Raw genomic sequence first — 18,607 nt, 5'->3', positions numbered from 1 at the left:
TTACTTACTTGTCATCCTTGCTCATCCCATTCTGGCTGTCGAAGTTGAAAGGGTCGCAGCTGAAGGAGCTGCCAAAGATGTCATCAAACTTGTTATCAAACAGGTTCTGTGAGAAGAGCAGGACAGATTTGGAATGACCCCATCACCACTTGGTAGCTCTTGTCCCTCCATATCCCCAGTGTCACTGCCAAGCCAGCCTATGAGCTGCTTGGACACTAGGGCTGGTTCCACCCCTGCTTCCAGAACACTGAATGTGATGAACTTGATTCCATGGAGCATCTGTGGCTCATCCCCACCTAACTCCTAGGGGAAGAAGATCCCCAAAGCCACATCACTGCATGCTCCTTCCCCTCCCCAGTCAATGCCTGAGGACAACCCTTGGGTGGAGAGGAGGGTGAAGATCTAAAGGTCTCCATGGCAATGCTTGAAGCCAAGCCTCTCCCTGCCCATCACACCACTGAGCAGCACTGGGAGAATTCCAGGCTAGTTCAACCCTAACAGCACTCAGGCAGGACACTCAGCATCCAGATCGGATACACAGGACCCAGATGGGACATCCAGCACCTGGATGGGGCACCCAGCACCAACCCATCTCTCTCCAGTTCCCAAAGCCATATCCACTGTCTCAGCCCTCACTGCACCACGGATTTGGAGAAATAACCCCAGATTCAGAGCCAGAGAGCTCCACCATCCTCACCTGCGAGGCTGCATCCATCTCCACCAGGTCGGTGATGGGCTCGCTGTCAGGCGAGGACGCCTCGGCGGGGATCACCACCACAGGGCTGATGTGCTCTGACAGTGCAGAGGCACGCAGGAAATTGGGAGGGCTCTGGGGAGGGAGGGGAGCAGGGCTGAGGGGAAGGACTGGCACTGCTGCTGGGCTAAAGGCACAGTTGGTTGAAATCCTGCCCGGGAGCCGAGCTGGCCATGCCTTGACCCATGAGAATGGAACCAGGACCCACAGGGTTGGGTCTCAACAAGGGCTATGGATCAGTGAGAGAGGGGATCCCGGCTTCTAGTCAGAGGGCAGCTCCATCCAGTTGAATGCCACCCAGTGAGGGATAAAAGAATGATCCTCAAGGCCCAAGAGCCCCACGCTGCCACCAGACTAAGAAGCTGGGCAAGGCAGCAAGAGGCTTTTTTGGGCCTTTTGCCAGTGCCCCCACTGCTTTCCCTGGGCACAGGGACAGGGAACATGGGGACTGCAGGGTCTCACCTCTGGCAGCTGTGGAATCTGAATCAGCCGCTTGAAGTACTGCAGGTTGCTGGAGCGGTAGAAAAGGTCCTTGAGCCTGCAAGGGGCAGGGAGTAGTTAGGGATGGCTTTTGTCCAACCTGGACAACCCCTTGCCTGGTCCCAGGGGGTGTCACCTGGTCACTGTACTGCTCTGGAGGGGAAGGTGTTTTGTTCTGCCACCAAACTCAGGGCAGGTCCTGGAAGTCCTCCCACTGCTGGAGAGTTGGGCAGGGAGCAGGACCTGGAACTTGAGCAACCCAGTCTAGCAGAAGGTATCCTTGAACATGGCAGAGGATTGTACCTGATGACCTTCAAAGGTCCCTTCCAACCTAAACCACTTCCTGCCTACCCAAAGTTTTCAGGAGCAGGGGGGCTTGAGTTCCCAGGGGAGCCAACACCCTCACCTTCAGTTCCTGCAGGAGCATCTTCCCCAGAAGTAGGGTACCTCCCTGCAGGACTTACAGTTTTGGGGAGGAGGGACAGTGCCCAGCCAGACGACTCCTAGCTTCCACCTCTCCCAGTCACCTGAGCATCTCAGTCAGGATCTTGGCACTGTTGATCCCTGCCCCAAGGTTAGTCCCTGTGCGGTCAGAGCACAACCACCCCTGCTATCTGTTCTTTGCAGTTTGTGACCTTGAATCAAGCTGTCCCTCAGCACCATGACATCCTCCCATGACACCATGACATCCCGTCCCTGCTCTTGGTGGCCAGTTTTTGTTTTGGTTACTCTAAATAATAATGTACCACAGCACGTCCCTGCTCACTCATTTTTAATCACAGTGCCTTGCGAGCACTCCCAGTGCACCAATGCTCTGTGTCTGGGCACTTACTTTCGGAACTGCTCCAGGAAACGATCTCGGTGGCCCTGCAGTGTTTCCGCTGGTAGACCTGGAAGAAGCAGCAAATAGAAATGTCAGCGGGTGTCTTCACGGATCAGGGAACAACCCATCAGCACAGCCATGTGGAGATGCCTCTTTCCCAGAGATGTCCACCCTCCTCTGGGGATCCAAATACACCAGGCAGTGTCCCGCTGCAGGAGGGGACCCCACACTACACCTCCCAGGGCAGAGGGAAGTGTGGGCTCATGGCTGCCACAATTCCAGATCCTGAAGGATATGGGTCTTGCACCTCCTTTCCATGGTGACTCCACTCCCCAAAAGAGGCTGGAGAAGAGGTGGTAGTGAACAGTCCAGGCTGAGCAGGGTGGTGGCCCCAGTGCCTCCCCGTGTGTCCCCCACATCAAAGGCAGTGGTACTGGGGACACTCACAGGAGTGGAGCTTGAAGAGCAGCTTGACAGTGTAGTCGTAGAGGTGGCTGCAGTCCAGGATCACCTGGATGAGTGGGGCCAGACGGCACTGCCCCGCTGCTGTCACCGACACTGAGCGTGACATGTCCAGGGAGCTGAACACTGCAGGGAAGGAGTGCAGGATCAGATCCAGCAGCACTGGCAGCATCAGAGGGTGTCTGCCAAATCCACAGTTGTCACCCAGAACAAGATAGCCACTGGCCCTTGGACCGTTTGTGAGCTCAGCGGGAGGGGAAATTCCCACCCATGTCTCCCACCCAGGCCTGGGAACACTCCAGCCTGGCACCATAAGCCTCCAACCACGACTGAGCCCCAGCAGTGTCCCTGGGCAGAGCTGACATGCAACCCCTGTCTGCCACTGTTGTCTCACTGGCCACTGGAGTGTGCTGGGTGTGCCAGAGGGAAGATGCTCCAAAACCAGCTTGGAGCAGCTGAACACCATCTCATTCCAATACCTTCCACTAGACTAGGGCACTCCAAGCTCTATACAACCTGGCCTTGGACACAAGGATGGGGCAGCCACAGCTCCTCTGGGCACCCTATGCCAGGGCCTCACCACCCTCACAGACAAGAATTTCTTCCCAATTTCCCACCTAACCCCACCCTCTGGCAGTGGGAAGCCATTCCCCCTTGTTCTGTCACTCCATTCCTTATTCAAAGTCCCTTTCTGGTGCTCCTGGAGCCCCTTTAGGCCCTGGAAGGGGCTCTAAGGTCTTCCTAGAGCCTTCTGTTTTCCAGCTGAACACCCCCAGCTCTCCCAGCCTGTGTGCAGAGCAGAGGGGCTCCAGTCCTCAGAGCACCTCTGTGGCCTCTTCTGGACTTGCTCCAGTAGCCCCATGTCCTTGCTGTGCTGGGACACCGGGGCTGGAGGCATCTCTGCAGGTGGGCTCTGATCTAAGTGAGGCAGAGGGGAAGAATCACCCCCTCACCTGCTGCCCACGCTAGAGGATCAGCCCAGGGCACAGGGGGTTTTGGAGCATACATGGCTGGGGCATGTTGAACTCCTCATTCTCCAGCATCCCCAAGTCTTCCCCAGCAGGGCTGCTCTCCATCCCTTCATCCTCCAGCCTGGATTGATACCAGAGATTGCCCTGACCCAGGTGCAGCACCTTCACTTTGCCTTGTTGAACCATAATTCAGGTGACGTGCCCATATAAGAGCCGAGCTGTGGTGCCCTCAGCCAACATCCTGTCAGAGCCTCCTCCAACTCAGATCAGCCCCACAAAGGGGCTGGACAGCAGCAGATCTCTCACTCCACCGTGTTTCAGAGTAATGAAGGGCTTTACCTGTCTGGAAGAGGTTCAGCTCACACTCCAGGTAGTCAAACATCTCCACCGTCAGCTGAAAACTAGGAAACAGGGTTGAGGATGGTTGGGAACTCTCCCCAAGGCCACCCATGAGGAATGGTCCTGTCCCTGCTTGGTCATGTGGCTGGTGGGGTTGGGCAGACTGTGCCACCCACCTGCACCCACTCCCTCCCTGACCTTCCCCTGCCCCACACTCACAAGTTATTGACGTCATTCTCCCCAGCCTCATCAAGCTGCCGGTCGGACATCTGCAGATTTCCAGGGAATCGGGGATTCTGTGGGGAAAACAGGAGTCAGAAAAGGGGTCCAGAAGATCTCATGGTCTGGCCACAGCTCTGGGAGCACCAGGGCCGTGATCCTGCAGCCTCAAAGTCAGCTCTTGGATGAACCAGGGGAGTGATATGGGAAAAAGGGAGGTAGCACAGGGTCTCTGAACCCTGGGTGACCACAGCATCCCTAATCCATAGCATCTGTTCTCTTCCCAGTAAGAAAGATTCTTCCTGGGCTGAGAAACCTGCCAAGCAGGGAGGCGACAGGACTTCCAGCAGAGAGCTGGACAGGATGGAATGATATCTGTGCCAGGGGGTACCTGCCCAGGCATGTTGGGAAAGGTTGCATCACACTTCCAAAACAGGGTGATGGGCACAGAAAACACCTCTTTTCAGCAGTTTTTCCCTGTTTTCCCATTGAGGATTGTCTCCCTGAAAATTAGACCTTCTGATCTTGTTTTCATAGTTACTAGCCATTTTCCCAGGAAAATAACTATAAACATAGATGTTTATACATTCTTTCCTAGAAATGTCTTTTGATGGATGTTTCACACGACCAGTGTGACTGGGAAGGTAGTAACCTAACTATCCAATCCCCGGTCATTGTCAAGAATCTATAAATACTGGAGTCACAAAAATAAAATCATCCTTTTTCCTATAATACATTAAACTGTGTCCATGTGAATCATTCTGTGTCCTATAGCGACAGAGGATAGCTGGGGGAGAAAGGGGTATGTGTGTCTCCTACTACTTGTAGCCCACCAACTCCCAGCCCAGCCCAAGGAGCCCTGAGCCACCAGGAATCCTGACACCCCCAAAGCATTGGCCCTTGTGCCATTTTTGATGGCCACGGGCAGCTCTGGGAATATTTCATGGAAGCAGCAGGACAGCCATGCTGGTCCCTTGCTGCCAGCCCAGTGCCCACCCCTTGCTATAGCCCTGGGGACAGGGGGTATTTACCTTGGTGTGAAATTCCATCTTGGTTCTCAGCAGTTTGAGGTAGATGCTGCAGAGCTGACCATAGCCCTCGCTCAGGTGGCCCTGTGGGGACCCCAAAAAGATGCTGAGATCCAGGGCAGGCTGTGGAAAAGCCTTTTTCTGCTGCAGAATGATTGACCCCTCCCTTATCTCCCCAAAACCACAGCCAAACCCTCCTCGCTGACACCTGGATGCAGGCTGGCTGTACTGAAGAGATTTGGTCAGACCTTCTCATCACCTTCTCTGCAAGTTTCAATGCTTCATTTGACTGTCAGAGCAGAGTTTTTACTGGGTTTTGCCATGAAGTAGGAAGGGGGCACTTGATTTTTGTGGAAGGGAACGCAGAATGCAACTGAAACCCAGCCCAGGTAGGTGACGACAGCCACAGGTCGGCTGTGCTCTGCTTCCTGGGAGAGGGAACCCCACAAGCCTACACCCCCTGCCAGCCTGGCCAAGGCACCCCTGAGGTCTCTCCCCATGGCTGGCAGGGATGGTCACTTACCCACATCCTGCTCATGTCGCTCAGCTCATTCTTGTATCGCATGGAGTCTTTCAGGACCTGGAGGAATGATGGTGATAATCAGTAGGCAGAGCATCAGGACACAGTGTTCCATACTTGAAACCAGGAACTGGGTAACAAAGGAGAAGTTTTGATGCATCCCCAACCCTTTATTGCCACTGCCAGCCCTGGGTGCCTCCGCTTCCCAAAGGAGGATCCTTGCTAATGGCTCCTGCACCAATGTCATTGCCAGGTGCTGAGCAGTCTCCTCTGGCACTGCTGCTGGCACTGGGGTTTGAGGCACACAGGGTTTTGGGCAGGGCAGCACCAGGAGAGCTCTGGCACTCAGCATTGACCTGCAGGAGGGCACTGAGCCTTTGGGAGAGCTCCAGCACTGGAGCACTGACCCTCAGGAGCACACCAACCCCTCCAGGAGGGTTCCAGCTCCAGGCCCTACTCCTACCTCTAGGAGGCAAAAGACCCTCTGAGAGAACTCCAGTACCCAGCGCAGGACTGACTCGCCAGAATGACACTGACCCTTCAGTGTCTCCCATCACCCGGTGCAGCCCTGCAGGGGAAAGGATTTGGCCCCAAGCTGAGCTTTGGGCACTCACATTGGAATGTCCATCCCGGAGGAGCTTGTGGAAGACATGGCAGAACTTCCAGCAGAGCACGGCATTGCCGGACAGCGGCAGCCGGTTCACCACTGACCAGAAGGTCTGTGCTCCTTTCTCATGGTGTGTGCCCAGGATGCATGGTGCTGGTGGTCAAGGAAGCACTCCTCTGCCCTTTGGTGATGGAGAATGGCCACCCAAAGACAGCTGCACCCACAAAGCCCAACGGGGCCAGGCCACCACAGGAAGCAAATGATGCCCAGCCCAGGTATATGCTGTCCCCAAAGTGGCAAAAGCCACCTTCTCCCATCCAGCCCTGCTCTGGGAGCACTATGGCACACACAAGGCTGGGTCTGTGCCTCTGCTGAGCCTTCCCAGGTGCCTGACTGGGATGCTGGGGATTCACTTTTGGTGGCAGTGTCCCAGCCTGCTGTGGGCACCCACACTGCTATGTGCCTTCTGGCAGTGCTGGGAGCAGCCTGGGCGCCTACCAACATCCAGAGGCTGCGACAGCAGCAGCACGGACCCCATACCACACTGGAAAAAAATCCAATGTTGTTAATAGCCCCCAGCCTCCCTAGCACTCTGGGCACCTCTCCTCACACCCTCTTGATGCTGCCCCTTTTCCAGGCAGCCCCAGCCCTGCTCCCACACTCCCTGTCCCACGGCCAGCTTTGAGAAGGATATTCCTGGCGTGTTTCTCCTTGACAGCCACTTCCTGCGCGTTAATGGCCTTATTGATGCTGACGGTCTGCAAGAGAGAAGAGATGGGGGGGGTGAGATGGGAAGGGTTGAGGCTCCCTCACGGTTCTCCCCTTGCTCACTGAGACCCTCTGGCTCTGCAGTGGCTGGGTCCCATCCAGGTCCCCAATCCTTGCTTGTGCCAGCTGGATGATGACCTTTCCCAGATGCCTTTCTGGGATGCAGTTGGCATCCACCAGGTTCAGCTGCTGCCAGAACTCATTTACTCAGGATAATAATGAAGTAATTAAAGCAGTGCCCACGAAGAACCCACTGCTGCCCTCAGAGTGGTGGGATAGGCAGAGGGAAGGCAAATCCCTCCCCTGCCCTTGGATCATGGGCAGCAGCTGGCAGCTCCTACCCACTTTTGGGGGTGCTGAATGGGGAGAAGGACAATTTGGGGAGCACCAAAAATCAGGCAGTGGGATGGCAAGACCAGTGCCAGGGCTGCCTAGCAAGGTCCTGCCTGTTCCAGGATTAGAGAGACAGGAGTGGAACCCACAGGCAGGACTTGTCATGGAGGTGTTGAGGACCTTGGGGAGTCCGTGCTGAGGAGCCTGGGCACAGCCAGTCAGTATTTATCCTATGGAAGGCAGCGGCAGCCACTGGAAGATTTTCCAGGCAGGATTTTTAACTCTACCCCATTTCTGATCCTTCATGGATCAAAGATGCCAGCTCAGGGTCATCCACTCCCCAAGCTCCCACATCACCAAGTGCTTCCTTGGCACCTGCTCTGTGAACATCCCACTGTCAAGAGAATGAACTGTCTGGCTCAGCACTGCCAGAAGCAGCTCCTTACTGATATAAACCAATTAAAGCTGTGAGATTAATTTCAATGCCTTTCTCACTACAATCTTGCTGCAACCCTACTTCCTGGCCCTCTCTGAGGTGGCCCCACATGGCTTCATCTCTACAGATCCAGGTGAGTCTGTGCTGAGTGGGGCTGGAGGGACCCACAGGAGCCCCAAATGTGGTGGAGTACAGCCCCCATCTCCCAGGAAGTCCCTCTGCTACCGAAATATGTGCCAGCTGGAGTGGGAATGATGATGGCCTGAGGCAGATGAGACCCCATTCACACCTGCACCCCCAGCCCAGAGCCAAGCACTGCCTTTGCTGAAACTGTGTGTCCCAATACGAGCCAGTTCTGCTGCAGGGATGACACTGGTCTGTGGTGTTTGCAGCCCTATCCCTATTGGCTCTGGGTGGTGACCATGGAGGTGACTAGTAAGGACCACGGAGATGACATGGGAGGTTATCAGCAAGATGCAAGAGGCTCATTTTGAGGTGTCAGGGGACCCGAATTGCCAGCTGAAAGACACCCATCCCAGGCACCCAGATCAGAACCTGGATCTCAGCTTGGTTTTTTAAGGAGAGATGAAAGAAGCAGTGGAGAGACCCATCCATCCCTTCCTGAGGGGCTGGATGGAGGCAACACATTCCCAGCACATGAGGACAAAAGTGGGAGTCATCTCTGCAGCTCTGCCTGTCCCAGCAGCCATAGTCCCTTGCCAGGAAAACCATACCATTAAATTCAGCATTAAAAAAGTACTTGGGAAGGTGCCTCTGCCAGTCTGGTGAGGGATGCCCATGTCCTAGAGGCTTGGAGCATGATGCCTGCATCCCAACTGCATCCTGTGACATGTGCCATGGATCCAGCTCCCGACAGCTTATCCTCATCCAAAATCCCAGACTGCAGCCCCAAAGCCCCCGAGACTCTCAGGACAGTTGTGATGAACCAGCCAGCACAGTGAGGAGTGCCAGGATCAGCATTTAAATGCACATTCTGCCTCAGAATGGAGCTCTGGACCACAAGGAACAAGCCAAATGCAAAGCCAGAGCTGGGGAGTAGAAGCTCACTTCCAGAGGCAAAATGTAGGCACCACTCTCCCAAAGCTGTTCCTGCCGTCCTTGAACGACCAGAACAGGGTGCTCTCTGGAGGGAAGCAGTGCTGTATCCTTGGGAAAGCTAGAAACTCCCACTTTAACTGCTCTTTCATGCCAGCTTTTCCCAGCAAAGCAAGGACACCTTTTTCCAAACAAGGAAGGCCCAGTGACCTCCCAGAGTGAAGAGACACAGTGGGAGTGTGACAGGGGCTGGCAGCCCCTGGTTCGAGGCAGGGACCAGCTGTAACTTCCATCCCAAAGTTCCTCAACTCCATGAAGCACATTGAAGCATGCACATCTATCTGGAAGGCAGAAAGGTTTCTGAGGAAAAACTGGATTTCACTTTCCTGTACTCGCGGACACCCTACTTTCATACTGCATCCCCAGAAGTGCAGGGCAGGGGTCCCATCCCGGAAGCCACTTGGGACATGCTCAAATTGCCATATCAGTGTCTCTGGCAGCACCCACATCAGTAAGCTGGGGAGAGCACGGAGCAGCAGCAGGAGACCAAGGCTGGAACTGTCACCTCCAGAGGACAAGTGGGGTCAGGGAGGGTGATTTGGCCACAAAATTGGGTCAGAACAGAGGGAAATTTGGGGCTGCCTGGACAGCAAGCCCAGACTCCTTCCCCATAGAGGGTCTTTCATCCTAACTCAGAGATGCCCCTTCCCACCATCATTCCACACTTGGAGTTGATGGAATTTTTTATTTAATTACGGGCTTCCAACCTATGAGGGTGACTTCTGACCCACCACAACACATCTGGGCAGTACTGCTGGCCCTGCTCTGGTTTTGTGAACAAGTCAGGGAACACTGGGGACATGGGGCAGCTCCACACCCCACCCTGCTGCTGAGACAGGAAACTCTGGAATATCCTCTTGTGCAACGGGCCAGGTAGGAAGCAGGAGGAGAGTCCAGAGGGGTCCATTGCACAGGGAGAGGTGTGAGGGGGACACTGCCATCCAGCCACTCATGCAGAGCCACAGGGCCAGGATGTGGGACTGAGCTCAGTGGGGCAGGACCTGGGGCAGGGCTGCGCATGGGACTCTGCCAGGCTGGGGAGTGGCTCCATGGGTGCTGCAAGGGCTGGGAAGGACATTGGGGCTGGGAAGGCTGCAAGGGCTGGGAATGCTGCAAGCACTGTTAGCTTTCCAAGTGCCACTTGGCAGGGGGACGAATGTGCATGGAAAAGCACAGGCCATTTGGGAGAGGAGCAGTCTGGGACTACCTATCCCTGAGCAATGGGATCTTTCCAATAGTCTTTTCCTCCCTCTGCAATACCAAGGGGATTCCCAGAAACCTGTGGAAGGTCTACTGCCCATGGCTTGACAGGCCACAATAGCTATGTCCCATGGGAATTCCCAACCCCTGATCCAGCCCAGTCCTTCTCACAAGGAGATCCCACAGCAGGGCAGAGCCATCAACATGGGTGACCCATGGACCAGGTCTCATGTCACCTCTCCGGGCACGTGTCTGCAGACTCCAGACAGAGAAGCCCAAAACTGCATGGAGGAAAAGGGTCGGGATGACAAGGCTTTCTGAGCCCTGACACACACTTCCCTCTGCCACACATACCCTCACTCCCCACCAGTCTTCCCCAGATTACGCTCTCACTCTCTGAATGCAAAATTTCCCATTTGGAGGCAAAGAGCCAAGCTTGTGGAGCCAAGCTCAGGAGCAGCACAATGCCTTCCAACTTTTTTCATTTCCAAAAGGAAGCAAGTGTTGGTTAAAGAATCCAGAGCTACTGCAAATTATTTGGAGAAATTGAGCAAGTCGCAGTGCAAATCCTCTTAGTAATGCTCCCTCATTTCTTCTTAATTCCTTTCTATAAATGGAGAGTGGGGTGGAGCATACCTCTGGAAAACTGCTCACAAGCCCTGCAGATGCAGGCGCTTCGGAGAAGGGAGCAGGAGGACTTGACTACAACAAGCCTGGAAGAAAAAAATCCACGGGTTTAATTAAGATGCAAATCCCAGTATAGCCAAGCTTGGCTCAGGCCCTGGAGGTGTGTAGGACATGGGAGGCAGGCAAGCTCTTTCAAGCATCTCTCTTTAAACATCACCCACCTCCAGAAGCTAATGTCAAATCCCAACCTCGATGGGGCTCAGGGAATGGTTTTGTCCAGCAAAATCCTGGAACAAAGCCAGCAGGTCAATGCTCTGCTGAGGACTGGCAGGAGCCCCGGGGACAGTTGGGGTGGCTGTGATCCCCCCATGCTGGGCACCTGTGGCCTGACAGCAGCAGGAGGAGCAGGAAACATACCTGGCTTTGTGCCTGCCAGCAGCTGGAGGGAAAGGGAGGCAGGAAGGCAGGAAAGCAACACTGGCAGGCCTGGCCAGCCACATGGGAGGTAAAACCCAGGGATATATTTCTACGTATTGTACAGGAGGATGCTCCACCTCTCTTTGCACTCAGTTCCATAGACTTCCTGGGAGCAGGGAGTCAGGAGATGTGGAAAATACCTTCCCACCACTTAATCCAAGCTATTTGGCTGCATTTGCTGCAGAATCCATGACTTTGGAAAGCAAGTGCTCCTCTCCCGGCTGGAGCTCCTCTGGGAGTGAAGCTCCTTGTTCAGGCTGTGTGAGCATATTGCAAAAGACGCTGCCACTCTTCTCCCTCCAGACGAGAATAGTTCCCAAAATGACACAAGTCTCAGATTTCCCATCGCTTGGGCCATAAAAACAACCATCTTCCCCAAACCAATGACATATTTTAGTGACAGACCCCAAAACCTCACTGCATCGATTGGAGTCACTCCCAGTGGTGGTGGCTTCAGATATCCCTCTCCAGGAGGAGATGTTGATGCCACCAGCCCAGATGCCAGCAGGAAGAGGACCAAGGTGTCCACAAACAGCCCTGAACCCCAAGTGATACCAGTGTAGGTGTTTGGGAACACCTTGTCCCACAGCCTGCACATGGTACCCCCCAAAATAGTCCCCAAGAAGATGGCAACAGGTTCTGTGAGCCATGCTGGAATCCAATGGCATCACCATGATGCTCTTCTTGGCAGAGACCTTGCTCTGGCATTGCTGCCTCCAAGTCTGCTCTCCTGAGGCCAGGAGGATGATGACTTCAGATTGATGACACCACCAGCCCCTCCAGCACTCAGCAATGCCCAATAGAGGAGTATAATAGAGCTCTTCCAGCACAGATGAAGAAGAAACCTGGGGAAAAAGCACCTGGGCCTGAAAATGCAGTGGTGGTTATGAGGTTCAGAGGTCTCTGACCACAAGGAGACACGCAAGGCTGGAAGCTGATGCTGAAGCAAGGCTACAAACCCCAGACCTCACAGGAACCAACTGGGGAAGCTGACACTGTGAAGTTCAGAGCCTAGGCTGCCGCTGCCCGGCAACCCCAGAGCACAACCAGAGACCATCACAGGGAGCTGGATCTGAGGAGAGGCAGAAATCCAGGGGGAAACCCAGGATCCTCATCCCTCCAATAAGACATGCACATCCACACATTACTCTTCTCACTTAATTACTGCTCAGGGCACTCCATCAATGCTGCCCCACATGCCCAGCTGGCCTGGCTGCAGCCAGAGCCTTTCCCATGAGCTGCCCCGATAGCCAGGCTTTTAATTTTAAATATGCAAGGATAATCTCTTCCAGAAGTGGTGATTTCTGTGTGGAGAGGGAGCTTGGCTGTGTCTGACAGGGTCAACAGTCCAAGAAGGTCTTCCACCACCTTCATATGTTCCTGAAACATTCCCAGTCATGCTGACCAGCAGATGCAAACATTTGGGCAATTTTTGGAACAGGAAGAGATAAAGGAGTGAGGATGGAGGATTTGGGGAGCAGATGCAAGGAACTCATCCAGATGTGCATTTCTATGATCAGCTGCCATCTGGGACCCACCTTTCTTGGGAAGCATCACCCCAGCAGGAACACGGTGGTGCTTATTGCCCTAGCAGGATATTCCCAAATCGAGCTCGGATCTAGTGTTGGTGGAAATCGTTTCTTGCAATGCTTCTGGGTGAGCAGCAACTTCTGGGAGCAGGATGGGGCATCACTCTCCCGTTATCCCCCCTGGGTGTCTGGATCCTACAGTGGTGCCAAGAGCAGCCACGACGACGTGGGCTCAATGCTGCATCTGAGGGACCTGCTGGAGCACCGGGAAAACCCAAATCCCTCTTCCCAGGTGAGCAGCGCAGTGATGAACATGCTCCCTGTAGGAACAGTCCCTAAAAACTCACTTCCTTCCCAGAACTTGTTTCCTTTCCTTCTAGCTGGGCGAGGGGCAGTCCCCGTGGGCCGGAGGAGCTGTGACAGCGGCACTGCGCACTGGTACACAGGTGCAGGGAGACACAGGTATGTGGGGACACAGGTTCTCCTGGGGACATGGCAACATGGATGCATGGAAACACGAGTGCTCGTGAGGACACAGATGCATGGGGACACCAACGCTCGTGGGGACACGGGTGCTCGTGGCACGGCCTGAACCCCGCCGAGCCGGGGGCTGGGGGAAGACACACGGGCGTGTGGGAGCGAACCGTCCCCGGCCGCAGCCGCACGGGGAGCTCCGCATCACCACGGAGACGAGCCCCCACAGCCGGTGGCGGGTCCCGCCGCCACACGAACCATCCCCGCTCCCCGCAATGTTCCTCCGGGAACCGTCGGTACCGAGGGTAACGAACTTCCCCAGGAAGGAGTTTCCCTGTATGCAAACCCCGATTCCAGGAATGAGCCCGGGAGGGGCGCGAGGGTCCCCGGGAGGTGACCGTGGGCGCGCACTTACCACCTTGCCCAGCTCCATGGCGGAGGCTCGGGGCGCCGGGCGCGGGCTCAGCGCGGAGCGGCGCCCATGGCGGCGGCCCCGCGGGGCGGCAGCGCTGGAAGGTTCTGCCGAGCAGCGGCGGCGGAGCGGGGCGGGGGACGGGGGGAGCGGGGCGGGGACGGGAGCGGGAGCGGGGCCGAGGTGAGGGAGCGCGGGGCGGGCACGGGGCGCGCTCCCGCGAGGGGCGGCACGACCGCGGCGCTCGGCCGGAATAACAAAGGAGCCTCGGGGGCGGGCGCAGGGGGCGGCACGCCCGGGGGCGTCCCGCAGAACCGCCCGCCCTCCCCCGCGCCCGCTTCGGGGCGGGCGGCAGAGGGTAGCGGGGGGGATGAGGGCCGGACGGTGGGCGGGTGGAGAGCTCCGCCCCAGCCCTCCTCTAGAGCTCTGCTCTATCTCCGGCCCCACTGCTAGATGCCCGCTTCATCCCCTGCACGACCTCCACCCGAACCTCTACCCCATTGCCAGATCTGCTGCCCCATCCCTGGCCTCCTGCCCCATTCCGTGCCTCATCCCTTGTACCATCTGCACCCTCCTGCTCCATCCCCTGACTCTCTATTGCACTGTTATACCCCTCTCTTATTCCCTGTTAGACTCCCTACCCCTGTGTCTCGCCCCTGGTCCACTCCCTGTCAGCCCCCCCGCACCATCCTCTGCCCCACCTCCGTGCCTGGGGTCTGTCTGGGACCTGCCCAGGGTTCCCTTGTTCCAGAGCCCACTCAGCTGCTGGCATCTTGGTTCCAGCAACAAAAGCAATTAAACCAGCGTGGTAACAAGCCTCTGGCCTGAGCCTGTCCCACGGGCAGGCAGGCACGGCTCGCTGACCACCATGACCACCCTGCCAAGGGACAAGAAAGCATCCAGGCAGGAGGATTTTGGTTTTTCCCAGGTCCTCCTCGTGCTCAAGGAACATCTTCTGATGGGAGGCACAAAAGAAACCCAAACAATTCTTCTATCACTCAGTGAATCTCCTAAAAGCAACCTCAAAGCACTGCCCAGGTCCTTGGCTTGCCAGCCAAAGAGGAGACGCTTCAGAGCCCGAAGAACAAAGTGCTGCTGCAGGGCCAGCCCAGCCAACACAGTAATCCCTCAGGATTATGGCAGTCTAGTCACGGCTCAGCCACTTACTCTGGGATGGTGACTTGGCCTCTTAATGAGACAAAGAGGATCCCACATCCCTGAGGGGACAGAGTGCTGCCATCCCTGCACTGTCTCAACACCCCGTGCTGCTACCATCCAGTTCATCCCAGCCTTGGGGGAATTTTTACAGCCAAGTCCAGGTTGTGTTTTCCTCAGGTGGTTGTTAAAGCCCCTGTGAGATCCCTGGGATGGACAGACAGATGGACAGAGCAGCGCTTGGCAGCACTCTTGTCTCAGAGCACACAGCTCACCAGGTTTTTTGCTGGACTTAATGTGTTCTGCTAGACTAGATGGTTTCAAACAGCAGCCAAATTCCTTCAGGAGCAGAGTCTGGATACTGCTTGGAGCCTGGGAATGAGCACAGATCAGTGCTCTGCAACCGGGGCTGGCATCTGCCCCTATTGAGGGTACCTGCTCCTGTCAAAGGTGCCATCATGGGGCCAGGTTTTGTGCCCTCCCCAGAGTGAAGCCCCTCAGGGAGCGACCCTCAGCCATGTTCTTGACATGAAAAGTGAGAGCTTGGTTCCTCAGTGTGCAGCCCACCCCCAGCCTAGTGTTTCCCCCAGCTTAAATTAGTTCCCCCTTAGCTGGGTTTAGCATTGCTCTGAACCCCGTGCCATGACTGCTGCTGCCTGCTGCCCCAGGATATCCCAGGGGCACAGTCCAGAATTTCCAGGGCACTATCTCCAGAGTCACCAGGAAGCCAAGCCACAGCTTCGAGAGGCCACAGTGCTGCAATTAGCACTTGGTCATCAAGTATTAATGGCTCATTTGCATGAAGAGACCTTAAGACAGGTATGCAAAGAGCACAGCCAAAGCCAAAGAGGATCTGGACGAAACCCAGTCCATCCCACATGCATAAGATGGATGTGACTTTCTCTACAATGCCACCTGCATGGAAAATAGCCTCTAAAATAATAAACAGGATACATCCACTTTTTCTGTTACTGGTGACATGCTGTAATAACACTGCACCCGTGTGCAGCCATGCCAGACTGCCCAACCCCCAGTCACAGGCTTTGTGCTCCCAGCATCCCTATTCAATCCCCCAAATTAAAATCAGCTCATCATAATTAAACTTATTTTTCCAAATCATGTTTTCAAACCAGCTCCCCCCTGAACAAAGTGCTCAGCTCAGGGGGAAGGTATCCAGGGTCTCCTGCAGAGCTGGAACATCCACGTATTTGAGGCCACAGCTGCAGTGTGGTTCCTCATGGCTGAGCTGCTCCAGCTGGCAAAGCCCAGAGTTTGAACACCACCAAGAAGCACTTGGGGCAAAGGCAGAGAGCTCCAAATCTACCTGGCTTCAGAGCATGGGGGAAGCTTCAGCCATGGGGCAAGAATCAGAGCCAAGACAGCTTGAGCAGAAAATATGGAAATTAACTTAAAAGCAATTTTGGGAGGGTCCTCAGAGCAAAGGGAAACCCCAGTTCCAGAGAGACCAGGAAAGCTGGAAGCACTGAGCAGAATGACAGCACCCATCCAATCCAGGGCTCAAGAAAGGCTGGTGCAGCCTATGGGGACAAATCCTACCACTTCAGGGATCCACTGAGGTGGAAGGGAAATTTCATGCTCTTCCCTTCCTTGCTGTAGTTCACTGCATCACTGTGAGGACACAAGGGTGAAGAGGCATTCCTTGTTCCAGGATGCCCTTGGGTTATTCCCAGGGGCTCCCATGAAGAACGGGGGATACACAGAGTATCCCAGTCAGATGTGCAAACCCACATGCTTCATCCCAGGCACTGCCTCCACTGGGGTAGGAAGGAGCCTTTCCCACAGGGAATAGGGAAGGCAAAGTGAGGGCTGCTTCCCTAGAGAACCAGGGGGGGAAATAGCTCCTTGCTTGCCCCTGTCTCCTGAGGGCCTTCATTCATCATCCTATGGTCTCATCTGGAGAGGTGCAGATCCCTCTTCTCCCCCTGGCTGTACTGAATCTTCTTGGATGCTTCACTCCAAGTCCTTTTTTGTCCACCCTCCACCCTCCTGTGGCTCCGTGACTCTCCTGCCAGCTTCCAGGATGGTCTGTGTGGTCTGGATCACGATGTATGAAAAAAGAAGAGACATTCAGCATCTTCCCCCACCTGCCGGAGGCTCTGCAAGCATCTTTTAAACTCTATTTCAGCAATTGCCTCCCATTAAAATGATGGGAATTACGGTAAAATGTCTCAGCAAATGGCCTTTTGTCATTGCAGCCCGGAGAAGCTCCTTGGAAACTTACTGCTTTTACATCTGATTTCTGTTGGAGCAAATCTCTGCCTGAGCTGATGCTCAGGAGGAGAGTGGGAAGCCCGGGCCAAACTGCTCCCAGGAGCATTTACATGCCTTTCAAAGGTCTCTTTCCCTCTTTTTATCTCTCCTTATGCTCATTTTACCAGGTCTAAAAATACTCCACTAAAAACCCTCTTCCCCTGCAGCCACCTCCTTCCTGGATGACTAATAATATCTGTTGCTCCTTCTTGATCTCTCTGTATTTCCCAAGTCTTCCCCAAGGGAAGGAACCAAATCAGGGCTGTGCTCTCAACCAACTCCTTGGATTCAGATTCCTAAATTCACTTTCCTCAGAGAATAGTATTTTTTCCCAGCTTCTCCAGTGTACCAGCAGTTTAAACCCACCTCCCCAGCTCACAATAAACTAATCCTGTTCCACGGCTTACACCTGCCTAATGCTGCTGAAGCACTGTTCTGATATGGGAGCTCCAGGATCCTGGGATTTTCAGAGCTCTAGGGAGAATAGCAGGTTCACTGGGAAAACCACCAATCACTTAGAAAACAATTTATTGTCTGTTTTTTCAGGTTTCAGTTCTTTCCAGCAGCTTTCCAGCCCTGGGGGACTCCCTTGGGGGATGTGCTGAAGAGGCTGGGTTAGGCTGGGTTTGGTGTCTGGTCCTTGGAGCTGGATGACCAAGCGCTGGCTGTGTGAGGAGCTTGCATTTTAGGAGCAGGGGGTGAATGCTGGGCACTGGGAGTGTTTGGGATAGTGGGACTTAGAGGAAAAACCCACCTTGCTGTCACCACATTGATGGCAATGGCTTTTTTCCCCACTGAGTGGGATGTTAGAATGCTGTAACAGGGATTGGCTTTCCTGCACTGCTCCATATCTTTCCAAAGCAGAGCCAAGACCTGCACCAGACACCTTCCCCACTGCCAGCACCACATCATGGATTAGTCAGGATACAGGGATGGAAGAGCACTGGCAGGAGCTGGAGGTACAATGAGTTTCTCTGGACTCAGACACTGCGGTACAGCCAAAACCCTCAGGGCTGATCCCAATCCACTGTGATTTTCCAGAGATCCATCGATGATCAGCCTTTGGAAAACCCTCATGCTGACACTGGTGATGTAAAAATTGTCCACAAATGGTCAAAGTCCTTGTGAACCAGCTACTTCCAGCCCTGACCCTGCACTGCATGGAGGCAGATTTAAAGGGTGTTTGGTTGCTCCAACACTTCTGGAAATCCCCCTGGCTGGCTAATGCCCAAATACCTTCGCAAATCTTGATTTAGGAAAAATATCCTCTTGGGAGCAGTGCTTAAAAAGCTCAAGGCCATTTTCAAATCCTTGTAATGCCGCAGATAACTGGACATGTGAAAATGAGAGGAAAAAGCAGATCAGGATGAAGTAGGCACGGGGCCAGGGCTGGCAGCTGCCCCCAGGGCTGTGCCGGCATGGAGCAGGCAGGAGTGCACAGCCCAGGGGTTATTTCAGCACCAAGCTTCCCCAGCTGCTCACCACAACTGGACCAGCATGGAAAGCAGGGAGGAGAGCAGCCCTTCCACATCACCCCAGGCAGGAGATCCATGAAGGGCTCCCAGGGCAGACCACGTCATTCCCCATGGACAGAGGGGTGCAGGTG

General features: G+C 54.8%; 1 protein-coding gene across 5 annotated transcripts in view; it reads right to left on the bottom strand.

The window, feature by feature from the left end:
* HIP1 (huntingtin interacting protein 1) overlaps positions 1 to 18,607 on the bottom strand; it is a 34,540-nt gene that overhangs the window by 8,270 nt on the left and 7,663 nt on the right. For 4 of the 5 annotated variants that reach the window (XM_088066150.1, XM_014255102.2, XM_088066151.1 and 1 more), the window contains exons 2-12: positions 6,898 to 6,961; positions 6,211 to 6,353; positions 5,600 to 5,656; positions 5,080 to 5,160; positions 4,049 to 4,125; positions 3,830 to 3,891; positions 2,505 to 2,645; positions 2,067 to 2,124; positions 1,217 to 1,292; positions 698 to 829; positions 9 to 106 (exon numbers count right to left, since the gene is read on the bottom strand). In XM_088066150.1, the coding sequence (XP_087922276.1) occupies positions 9 to 106; positions 698 to 829; positions 1,217 to 1,292; positions 2,067 to 2,124; positions 2,505 to 2,645; positions 3,830 to 3,891; positions 4,049 to 4,125; positions 5,080 to 5,160; positions 5,600 to 5,656; positions 6,211 to 6,353; positions 6,898 to 6,961 (989 nt within the window). Of the gene's footprint in view, positions 1 to 8; positions 107 to 697; positions 830 to 1,216; positions 1,293 to 2,066; positions 2,125 to 2,504; positions 2,646 to 3,829; positions 3,892 to 4,048; positions 4,126 to 5,079; positions 5,161 to 5,599; positions 5,657 to 6,210; positions 6,354 to 6,897; positions 6,962 to 13,578; positions 13,708 to 18,607 lie in introns of those variants that run through there. The other variant, XM_088066152.1, reaches the window with a different exon arrangement.

The sequence above is a fragment of the Pseudopodoces humilis genome, chromosome 23 (assembly GCF_049639895.1).
Source record: "Pseudopodoces humilis isolate 2021_Gansu_Grassland_sample_001 chromosome 23, ASM4963989v1, whole genome shotgun sequence".
Lineage (NCBI taxonomy): Eukaryota > Metazoa > Chordata > Aves > Passeriformes > Paridae > Pseudopodoces > Pseudopodoces humilis.
This window is presented reverse-complemented; position numbering and strand designations above follow the sequence as displayed.